The sequence below is a fragment of the Melanostigma gelatinosum genome (assembly GCF_949748355.1).
Source record: "Melanostigma gelatinosum genome assembly, chromosome: 7".
Taxonomy (NCBI): Eukaryota; Metazoa; Chordata; class Actinopteri; order Perciformes; family Zoarcidae; genus Melanostigma; species Melanostigma gelatinosum.
The window spans coordinates 25,626,123-25,638,398 of record NC_136640.1 but is presented as its reverse complement, the minus strand read 5'-3'; the positions used below and the strand labels follow the sequence as shown (position 1 = coordinate 25,638,398).

Genomic DNA, 12,276 nt, shown 5'->3' with positions numbered 1-12,276 from the left:
AGATAACGTCCATCTAGTGAACCTCAGACTGTACTGAATATCAAAATCCAAGCTTCTCTTTAATAAAATAAGAAATATACATACTCTTTTTTTGGGATTACACTTCTTTGTCTTAGTGGGATTTTAAAAACCCTGTTCTATCAATACATAAGTCTCTAACGCATACTTGGGGACCAAGCTGAGAACAGTGCTGTAGCTATCATGAAGCTCCTGTACTCTTGTTTCTGATAATGTGGAGATTTTATGTGTTTACTATGAATTTACACAAATGACTTGTACGAGGTGAATTTGAGCTCCTGGCCTCAGGACTTTTAATATCCCGCTGACAGCCCGTATCATATCTGCCCTAAACATGCTCTGATGCAGGTAAAGTGTCAAAATATCTTTCTGCTCATACCTGAAGGACTTTCTCTGCTCTCTGAAGTCAGAAGTTCAATGAAAGACAAAATGCAGAGACCATTCCTCACACATTTGAAAATATTAGATTGAATATTGATCAGCAAAGACAGATGACATCTTCGGTCTCACTCTGCTGTCCTTCAAGGACACTTTGAGCTCTTATGTTTGAGGATTCAGTGTGGCCTCTCTGACATTGTCTGTAGACAACACACTCACAGGAAGATCGTTTTAAAGAGGTGGACAGCATGTCCTTCAGTCATTATGGGATGTATTTTGATTAGTGCTGGGCAACGATTCAAATATTTAATCGCGATTAATTGCATGGATTTTTTGCGATTAATCGCATTGTTATGGCAAAGTAGTGTATTGCGCACTTTTATTTAAAAAGTACTGCTATATGAACAAAAGGGCAATAACATTTGGTTCCCGAGATGCAGGCAGCATATTTTATACTTAATGGCCAAATCCCAAGAGAAATATTATCATTGAGAGAATTTACAATATCAATAATACGATGGCGCTGGATGAGAAGTCAGAGAATATTATCACAATGAGGGGAACCTGAATGTCTGTGAAGCATTTCATGGCAGTCCATCCAATAGGTGTCAACCTCAAGGTGGCTCTCAAACAAAAGTCAGGGGATCAGCAAAATCATGAGTCTTAATCTTAACATTAGCTCGCTGCTAAAGAAAGCTTGCCGACAGGGAAGGAACCTCACGGTACGCAGCATCAACCTTCCTCTGGGTGAAGTCTTCAAGAGAAAATGTATTTTGTAGGATACAGAATTTATGGTATGACTTCATGAGCCGTCATCTCCTCATGTGGTGAGCTGTCTCTTTAACAGGTCAGGATTCCTTGATTTCACCTGTGGATATACAACCACAGAGGGCAGACGAGTCGGGTTGGTGAGGTGGATGTTGTGTGCCTTTGAAATGAAAGTCTGCGTTTACTGACCGACTCATCTTCTCGTCATGAAACTGGACTTCACATATCTTGCAGCCTTCAGCTGAATATGTTGATTTCTGGAGAGCCATTAATTCTTATAGTTCAGCTTTGAGCAGACAATATGCACTTTCCTCTGAATTAAAAAACAAATGAAATAAATAATGAAATGAGTGGGTTTTGTGTGGCTTCAAGGCGTTCACAGGGTCAAAGCAGATGAAAACACCAAAGCCAATGAATCAGGAAACAACACGGTTTCACTTTGGTTTTATCTGCATGCCGTGTGGAAATCTTAGAACAAAAGCACAGACCAGTGTGAGTGGAGAGACCAGACCTGAAGACACACAGCAGCAAAACACGTCAACTCAGACAAATCCAGTCTACAAACAATCACCATCATTTATTTACAATATATTAAACTGTAATGCAAAATGTATAACAAGTGGTCAATTTGTTCAATAATGAAAATAAACATGAACTATTTTCAAAGCTAGCATCAATCATTCACATATTTATATATAAATACGTTGTGCAGTCAGCAATATTACGCCTGCTCTTTTGTTTTTATTCTGTTGAAGCAAGACACTGTTATCAGGGTCAATGAGGTCAATAAACACATTTCCACACTTGTGTTGACTGCATAGAGAATAAAGATGAAGACACAAGTCTACAAAAAGCACGTATAGTAGAATAACAGCCAACTGCTCCCACAATGACGAAGGTCTCCACTTTGTTTTCAGCCCTAAATGCCACGTCAAGCTCTCCTGGACTTTAAATGGCTTCGCAGCGCTGCTCAGTAAATAGACAGATGACCAGAGGGTGTAAAACTTCAGCGACCATGAAAATGCAGCTTCCTATTTTCTTGCTGTTTCGAGACATCATTGGGTTGAAAAAAAAGAAACCTGATCAATAAACAGGCCTCAAAGACATTGAAGATGATTTCACAGTATTGGTTATATATGCTGTAGTGCGTCCAGTTGACAAAGATACAGTTAAAGTTCACAATGAGGCTTTAAAGGAGATGCTGGTGATATTCTACACTTTTCTTACAATATCATCATAACCCATGAAAAGATATGAAGATTTTTGACATTTTAATTTGCATCATTGACCAATAGCAAATCCTCCCAACAGTGCTGAGAAGCTATCAGTCACTTTTATTCAAAATATGTGGCACATGGGAAAAAATCTGGCATAAAATCCATAATGATTTGTTTCAATGATAAATTGTCAGTGCTCTCTGGCCATGCTAGCTAGGCTAATGCTCATGTTGCTAGCATCACACCGTGCTAAACAAATAATCATGACACAAAACCCTCAGAGAAGTAATGTGTAGAAGCTTTGGATTTTACTCTACGGATGGAAAAAAGTGACTTTTATAAATATCTAACAAGATATCCATCAGCCATATTTAAAGACTTAGTATGAACCGATTAGCTAACAACTGCGCTAGCTCCATTTTATGAAGAAGACCAAGAGATGTGAAAGCTCCAGAAAACATATCAAGTGGACCTTTGAGCTTAGGATATTTTGTTACACATACCAAAGGTCCAGAAAACACTGGTGCTTTGGGTCCTTTTGTGTGATTTGCTGACAAAAAGAGAAATATTGAACACCACCAGTTTTTCCTTGGAACATGCTGGTTGAGGATACCATACATATGACTGATGCTCAAAGTCAAGCACATCAAAGGTAAAACAAACAGGCGACATGTGAACAACAAGCACAAGGAGGACAACGCCGTGACAAAGGGTCTTCCTCACTGAAGAATTTAAGCAACAACTTCGTCAAATCAAGTCAAATGAAAAGAAGAAGAAGGCCTTTTGCCTTGAGGTAAACTCAAAAGCTGGAAATGAATTTGCCCGACGGCCGTCCTCAACAGAAACTAATCTATCGCACATCAAAAACAAAATGTTCAAATGGAGAAAAATGCTTTGCTGTTATGGAGGAGCAGTAAGTGATGCAATCACTCTCCCCTGTAAAGAAGAACATCTTTTCAGGGAAACAAAAAGTGAAGAGATGATGAGCGTGCCCTTAGTGCAGTTCATGAAATGCCACAGCTGCAGAGGAGACCACTTACATCAAATGGCACTTGTCCCGAAATGGAAAGAAGCAGGAAAAAGGAAAGAAATAAGGATGGGACCTTTCTCAGGACTCTGCATCAATTGGCAATAAGTAAAGCAGTGTGCACACGCCCTTCAACAAAGGCTTTTTGGCAATACATTGTACTATGGCAGTACTTATTGTGGTGTACTATATGTAGAGAAGAGAGGAAGAGTGACACAGACAAAGAGAGGCAGAAAGAATATATCATCATTGCAACCTCAAGTTCTTTGGCTCAGTTACAACCATACAGGGTGGCTGCTCAAAGCCAAGCAAATGCTGCTTGCATGCAACCAGCGGCGTGGAGATAATAACAGAGCTGCTGTGTGTGTGTGTGTGTGTGTGTGTGTGTGTGTGAAGTGACTAATGAGAGGCTAAACACCACGTAGTTTGTCCTGTGAGGATCTGCAATAGGAAGCTTTAACCGAGTGTTGGGAACATGTTTTCCTGCAGGGTTGTGAGTTATTGTGCGGTTGTGTCCAACTCACCACAATTGTGGTCAACTTTGCATGCAAGACAAACTGTCACGGAGCAATGAGGGCACATTTCAGAGAGCGGATGCTGACAGCGAGGACCACCATGTGGTCTCATCAGGTCTGTCCTGGCTGTCGTCCTCTTTTATTTGGCTTCCATATCTGTATCAAGAGTAGAAAGAGCCCTGGGTCGCCCCGCCTTCTTCTTTTTCTTCCTCCTCTTCATCAGATCTATTGAAGCAGTAGTGTCTCCGGCCAGGGGGGCTGGAGCAGGAGAGAACAAGTACAAGCTGATGTTGTTATCAAGACATTGAGCAGAGAACAGTTCGGTGTCTAACAGAGCTCAATGCACTGCAATGTAATAAAACACAAGCAAATGTAGAAATCATCATCATCACAACACAAACGCTGCATTGAGAAAGGATAAATACTGAGAAGGCACTCTTCCTCATGGCCTACAGTAGCAGGCAGATGTAAAGTATCAACAGAAACTATTTATTCGGGCAGAGAAAGGTTGACATACTGTTTATGAATATGAGGTTTAATGTGTAGCATCGCTGCAATACATGGTCCAGCCACCAGGAGCAGCACTAAGCACACTGCCTGGGAAGTGCTCGTGAGTCCCACACCATGTTTGCGTTCAACGTGTTGAATTTCTTTCTTCTCTGAGTAAATCAAGCTTTCTTCTGTGACATTGTTTCTCTCCCACGGAGATGGTTGCTAAGCAGATTGGCTGCCATCCTGTGAGTTTCTATCGTCAACATTCCTCATGGGCAAATATATAAAATGCCATCAAATACAGAAACACTGCAAGTCGTACACGACGATGGAACTACATTATGACACAAGTGTCCAGGGGCCACTAAAAGCCCAAACACACTGTGTTCAATTCAACCACTTGCCAGTTGAATTGAAGATGAGCTAATCTTAGTTTTCATCTTATTATTGTGTCAATGTGATGTTATTGGAGATATAAGCACACCTAACATTAGCCCGTCACCATCTACTAGTTCATTTCTTTGAAGGAGTTCTTGGTTGTGTTGTACATCACATTCCTTGTGTACTACTTGCAGGGTTTCTGTATTTTTGTCTAACATTTGCTTGTGTTTTCTACATTCACAGGGTTTCTCTAACAGGTTGTGTGGTGATGAGGTTGTCTTCATTAGCTTGTGTGTTCTTGTGTTGAGCTCCATAACCAGCACAGGCTAGCTGTGCATGTTGTGAGGTGACACGAAAACTCTGCAATCTGATACAACACTAGCATGCCAAACGGTTTTGTGTTATTATTGTTACTAAGGGACTGAATCAATGCAGAGCACTGTGACGGATGTGATTCCATCCTCTCAGAATGTTACAGTTGTCATGTGACTCAGCTGAAACAAATATCATCTCCAATGACTATAATGAGCAAGAAAAAGCATTCAAATGGCTTAAACATTGCAATCCGGGGTTAATTACTGTCAACTGTGCATCTCAAATTAATTTGCTCATTCTTTTGAATCAATGGTTGGGGTCTAATTATACCTGCACTTATGGGGCTGGAAGGAGAAATGTATTATGGCCTCTCTTATTGAATTCCTGTTATTTTGGCCGGTCTGGGGCTATACCTTTCAGTGATATCTCGGTAGTGATTAGAAGCTGACTTAACATTCATATTGAGTGCAGCTTCTGACCAACGACACTACCCAGCTCCTTAAGAGTCCTCAATGAAAGCCAGTGGAAGGACAGAGGGGGTCGTAGTAAACATTAAACATTGTTAGCATGCCCAAGACACATCATCCAAAATCTAACCCTGAAACTACAATTCTAAACTGTAAATGTCGAATCCCATTCAGACTGAACGGAGAACATAGAATGTGCTGATTGACAAGAGTTAACTACTCTTTGATTGGTTAGGTCACATCATGCTTCAAAAACACTCATCAAGGTAAGTCCAGTCCAGGCAACCACCTACTGCCTGCCTCAGTCACTGTCCGGCCGGTACAGGTACTTCATCATCAGGTTGTCCACCCTCTTCTTCCTCTTCTTGTCATCCTTGTTGTCGAGGGGCTGCCTCTCACTCTGTGGCCTCGCTTCTCTTTCGCTTTCAGGGCTGGACACCTTTCGATCAGGGGCTCTCTTTACACTGCTGGAGCTTCGGTAGGAAATGGTTGAAGCCCCGGAACTTGACCCAGAGTCCGACTCGGAACCTGAAGACGAAGAAGACGAGGAAGAAGACGGAGATTTGTCCCTCTTCTTGGACTTTTTCTTGGACTTCTTGGAGCTCCTCTTGGAGCTGCTCCTGTGACGGTGGTCGTCTCCTGAGCGGTCAGACTCTGAGCTATGGCTTCTCTTCTTCTTGCTCTTGGCTTTGCTCTTACTGCGATGGCGACTGCTGCAGCTGCTGCTGCTGCGGGACGGTCTCATGCAATCCACTGCGGATGCAGAGCGCCTAAGACTGCTGACAGGGCGACTACCATCTCCATTACGGACACTTCTGCTGTCGTCTTTATCATTGTTCGATTTTTCTTCTTCACCATCGGAGTCTTCCAAGCTCCTGCGCTTAAATGTGATTGGTTTGAAACTCAGCACCTCATTGATGGCTTTCTCCAGGTCAGGGTCGAGGTAGTTGCGATGACTGACTGGTTTGATATCCAATTGGGTATCGTCGATTGGGTCATTATCAGCAGTTGATGATGACCTGGCTTGTGGTGGTGGCATGGAGATGCTGCGGCCAGCGGAGGAGTGAGGACTGTACGCCGACCTCTCGGTGAAGGCCACACTACGACGATCATCAATATTGACATCAAACTCGCTCAGGCGGCAGCTGCGTGCCAGCGACATATGGGAATCAGCTCGGCTAACACTTCCAGGACTGCGCCCCCCAGACCGTCTGCTAAAGCAGGGGCTGCTGGGACTGCTGCCATACAGCGACCGCCCGGCTCTGCCCTCATCTAAGCGTGAGCTGCTTTGGTGGCGTCCAAGCGGGCTTGACAGACCTAAGCTCATGGTAGACTTGGCATCATTCTCTGGGCTTAACCCAAGACGTGTGGAGGCCCGACTTGGTGCAGTGTATGAAATGACTGATTCTTTGTCAAAGTCAGTCCAGCGGCTGTCCATACCTTTCCTGGCCCGGCTGTTGGCCTCTGAATAGGCCTGGGAGATGACTGATTCTCTGTCATTCATGTCATTCCCTGCCTGGGACTTCCTCCTGGAGCTGACTGAGTAGGTATCATGCTGAAGATCAGAGTTTTTGGATTTAGTCTTATGGAGGGACAGAGCCTCTTCTGACTCTGCATTCTCCTTGAGGGCACTAAAGAGGGAATCCCCTTTGCCACTGATGGGATTCAGGTTGGAGCGTTTTCTGTAGCTGAGAGAGCTCATCACTGACGTTCTGCTCGGCTCGACCTCTTTGCCCTCTTTATTGACCTCTTGCCATTCCTTACCCTCTTTCCACTCTTTCCCTTCCTTTGCGTCTACATTTACAGCAAATCTAGAAAAGAAGCAACAGTGGAGGACGAAGGAATGAACAGTGGGAGAGAAAATGACAAAGATGAGATAGTGGGTCAAGTGACGGTGAAGAGAATAAGAAAAAAATAAATTAAACTTGACAAATAAAAACAAAAATGTCATGAAATTCAGCAAAATGATGTAAAGTAAAGCAATGAAAGAAAAAGAGATGAGGAGAATGCAACTTGAGACAACTGACAAGGCACCAAGAACAGATGAAGACCACAGTAATGATGGTGGTGGGCCGTCAGGGCCTGCAAAGCCTTCTCTGCTGGCCTAGACAGAATCACAAAGTTATAGCTATTTTATAATTTAATAATTTTTCATAAATACACTACATGTATTGTAATTTTTTCCCCATTATCTTATGTTCTCATTGCACAGCTCCTGTCTTCCTCAGCAGTGCAGCTTGTTTTAAGTAGAGCTTTTATCCAATCAGATCTCACCTCTGTGTCTCTAGGTAGAACAGAGCCAGAGGCCTGCAGACTCACAAGTGAATCCATGTGCACTTTAAGTGAATGGGGACGATTATTATTTGTACAACTTGTTTTTATGAAGATGGATTTTTGTTTGGTTTTATATGTGATAGGAACTATTGTTACGTCCTATGTTGCTCTGGGGACACATTTAGTCGGTGCCAGTGTTGCCAACTTGGCGACTTTCTCGCTAAATCTGGCGACTTTCCAAACCCTCATGGAGACTTTTTTTGTCAAAAGAGACTCGTGAAAAATCTAGCGACTTGTTCTGTTGTTGGAGACTTTTCTGGTGTTTTGACTGTGACGTGAAAGCACGTACGTTCTGCACTGTGGTGAACGAGCAGCTGGTGCCGTGAGCCCCAAAGCACTCACAGGCGGTCACTCTCACAGTAGTGCACAGCAGTCCCAGCTGCAGTCAGAGAAGAGAGGAGACGCTCTCTGGGCGTATTCATGTATCTGCACTCTGCAGTGAGTGTATTTATAGGTGTTGAGCTTCATTTTTACACGAAACTAATGATGTGGCGTCATAATGAGGTGATTCAGCTGCAGGACAGCAGTGCAGGCCCAGGTATAAAATGCACAGCCCGCCACTGTCAGAATGGGAAAAATCATGACTTCAATCTCCTACAAACCCACTTTAAAGCAATCTAAATGTTTTGGCTGATTGGCCCCTGGAATCTTACGTGTCTGCTTTAGGCTAAATGGCTATATGAATGTTTTGTTGCCATAATGTGGCATTATGGCAACAAAACATTCATATAGCCATTTAGCCTAAAGCAGACACGTAAGATTCCAGGGGACTTATTGGCAGAAATGGAATATAATATTCACAACTATGTTTTGATAAGTGTATATCCACCTGAAACTAAGAATCTTTTTGTCTTTGTTACCTTAGAATAAGTCGTTTATATTTAGATAAGGAGCGGGTCATCTTCACGGAGTCCGCCATGTTGCACGACATGTTTCTACAGCAGCCCAGAAGGGAAAAACCAAACACTAGCTCTCGAGAGACTTTTGCATTTTTACGTTACCTGAAGGCCACCGTAGTTCTCTGACACGCTTGAGAAACTGAGTGCAAAACCGTGATAACGCCAGCTGAATGTCCTTGCTCCTAAAGTCATGAGGCGAAGGTCCTAAAAGATACCGCTGTTGTCTTGGAGAGGGAGGAGTGAGTCGAGGGGTATTCAGTTGGTTGCAACCTGCAACCACACTACTGGATGCCACCAAATCGTACACACTGGACCTTTAAGTATCAACATTATTTGAGAACTTGAAAGGCAAAGTTTTAGCCTTTTAAATATAAAGTTACTGTCCTATGTTTTTTTGGCCATTTTGCCTTGATGATATAGACAGGACAGATACTAGACAGGAGATAGAGAGGGGACAACATGCAGCAAAGGGCCACAGGTGGGATTCTGCAGTAAGGACTCAGCCTTGGTGCATGGTGCTCCATCAGGTGAGCTATATAGCACCCATGAAACCCATATTTAAATCTATTTCTACAACTATTCTACAGAACAAAAGATATGCTCAGGAAAATGGATTTTTGCAGAGAAGAAAGAGTATGTGCTACTTTATTTATATTTATGCCAGACTGAGAGGGTTGAGGTTTAGGGTAACACTAACCGCTGTGTTCCAGTTACAACACAGGTTATACGCACTGAAACTCAATTAGTGGTGGCAAACATTTTGCATTCTGGTGGGAGATTATCCAGTAATCTTGCTGAAACATATTGAAATATTTGACATCAAATTGCATATTTTTGTCGAATGTTGTTTATTACTGATCTCAAACAGTGAATCCTGTGAGAATTAAAGAAACTTCAAGGAGATAATATGTGTGAACTCTGACTCAAATCAAATCAATCAAAGCTTAAACAACACTTTGAACTTGATAAACTTTTTTTTAATCTATTCTTTGTTGAATTGGCCAAGAAGTCCAATGTACTTGTGCAAATGGCAATTAAAGTCATTTGAAATTAAAAGCTACGACTACAAGGAGCAGTGTTGGCTAGTCAGCCACTGTTTGTCTGTGGAGACATGCTGCTAAGAGAGATTCAAAGACGTTTTAAAGTTGGTAGTGGCTCAGCTGAGGGAGGGAAGTAAATCTTCTGGTAAGGAGACAAATCTGGGGCAATGGAAGCTGTCAGCTGGCAGACACATTCATTTATCACAGGTAGCCTATACCATCTGGCCATTGGGCATGTCAATAAATCTACCACAGAGGTGGTTTGTTTTTAGAAAATAAAAGTTCCCTCTTCAAAGAGCAGGCAATAATAAAGACAACGTAGCTTGAAAATACATTGAAGTAATAGCGGCCCCCTGATTTCAGCCTAGTACCTGACTGGCATTGCTTTATTTCCTCTGAGTCAGATCCTGTAAACCATTTCATCCGGAGTCCAAAAGCAGTGAAAGGTAGCATTAGTTCGACTGCTCCTGGAGTGACAGTAATAGCAGCTGCCTTTGTACTGACCTGGAGCTCTTGAGGCTGCCATCATCTGACAGGTTCTTGGTGGAACCTTTGCTTTTAGACAACCAGGACTTCACCCCATCCACGCGATCCTCCACCTCAGAGTCTGTGTCTGAATCCCCCTGACTGGTCAGAGTCAGAGACAGGAAAACAAGTCAGAGGAAACAAAGGAGAGACCAGATGGCACAAGAGGTTATGAATAGAAAAACGAGAGAAAAAGGGAAAAGAAATGTTGGTGTGAAAGGAGAGTCAACACTGGTAGAAATGTTCCTGTAATTCTCTGTATCTGTGGAGACAGAGAACGGAGAACAAGCTGTTAGTGTGGAAGTAAAGAAGGATTGTGACATTCATACGGAACAAAAGACAGCACATGCTCAAAAGGCTCCAGTCAGCACACCAACATGCCCACGAGAGGTTGTATAGACGTGAACACCACACTGTCACCGTTCGATGAGCGCGTCACTATCATGCTCTCCAGAGCCGTATAGCACCGTGACAGAAACAACACCCAACCACAGAGCTTTCACTGGAGGTTTGGCCAACGCTGCTGTGGTATGATGAGAGTACACCACTGACATCTCTGCTGGACACACCTTTACACACAACACACACCTTTACACACAACACACACAACACAACAATCAAATACCTGAGCTGGCTCTAAAGTCCTGTTAACTAAATTACTTATTTGAAAGTGAAGAAGAAAATAATTGGAATTGTGGTTTAGGGAATAACTTTATGTTCAAATAAGTGTCTGGATGACTTGGTTAAAGTGACAATGTGTTCAAGTCATTATGGGACTGTGTTAAGGTTGTGTGCCTACATCTCCGACATTATCATTCAGAAATGTGTTCAATAAACTGTCCTTCCACAATGGGACTTGGTGTGATAGTGCAATCTTTGGGGATACTACTCTAGTGATGTTCTCATGATTGGCATAAGAGACTCAACTGTGGGATTTCTACTTCTGTTGTTGGAGTATGATTATCTCAGGTCATACATTGTTCTATCTTTAGCAGAGCAACAACTTCATTCAGATGAAGTGCCACTCCCTGGCTTGCATTGGGCATTTAAGAGCTGTGTGTCAAAAGGCAGCAGGACTTGAATAAAACACAAAAATATCTTGCTTGATTATTGCTGCTTCTCTGCATACTTGTATTTCTGCAATGTTTCCGTCTAAACAGCGTTCATCAGGAAATAACTGCATATACCTCATAAAGATGAGATCCAAACCACCGGAAAGAGTTTCTGCTGAACTGCACAGCAAAGCGGCAGAACATGTCCAGATGTACCTTTCTTCTGGTAATTATTGTCATCACCAGTCCTGCACACGCACATGCAGTCATATGCATGCACTTTCGTTTCACTTCTTGACAGAATGATTTGGTACACAGCTGGGCACTGCACTGTTTTTCCTCTCAATTATCATTACACATTCACAAACCACTGTGAGCCACGGAGGGAAATAGAGGGCTTGTCATAAAATTTGACACAGATGAAAAGAGCGCAACACTCATTAAGTGCCGTCAAAGCCCAGTGCTTGTGTGGCGCTGTGAAATGAAGTTGTTACAGCTTAATAGTCCTCCAGAGACATCAGAAGGGTGGCGCCACTTCTCTGCATCGGTTTCAGAAAGCCTCAAATCTAGTCGGGGAAGAGAGAGAAAACATTCTTTTCTCCAGCACATGGAGCTCTGAAAGGCCCAGTGCTGCCTATAATTAAAATCATTAGCAGTCAGAGACAAAAGCTCCCTGGATTTCAAAGAGGAGATTTCAAATAATGGCTTGCCCAGTGAGATCCAAATGCATAGTGTGCTAGCTTTAATGGAATACAATAACCTTGGATGGGAGGGAGGACGGGGCGACGGACTCTTACGCTGTAATTAGCTTTGCAAAACATGCCTCTACTATTAGACAATCTGGAGAT

General features: G+C 42.8%; 1 protein-coding gene across 6 annotated transcripts in view; it reads right to left on the bottom strand.

The window, feature by feature from the left end:
* Window positions 1-1,715: 1,715 nt before the first annotated feature.
* The window catches only part of myo18ab (myosin XVIIIA b), a 155,784-nt gene continuing 145,223 nt past the window's right edge, over window positions 1,716-12,276 (bottom strand). For 5 of the 6 annotated variants that reach the window (XM_079272197.1, XM_079272199.1, XM_079272194.1 and 2 more), the window contains 3 exons: window positions 10,356-10,478; window positions 5,872-7,389; window positions 1,716-4,181 (listed from right to left, as the gene is read on the bottom strand). In XM_079272197.1, the coding sequence (XP_079128323.1) occupies window positions 5,880-7,389; window positions 10,356-10,478 (1,633 nt within the window). In that variant the 3' untranslated portion in view covers window positions 1,716-4,181; window positions 5,872-5,879. The remainder of the gene's footprint in view (window positions 4,182-5,871; window positions 7,390-10,355; window positions 10,479-12,276) is intronic. The other variant, XM_079272198.1, reaches the window with a different exon arrangement.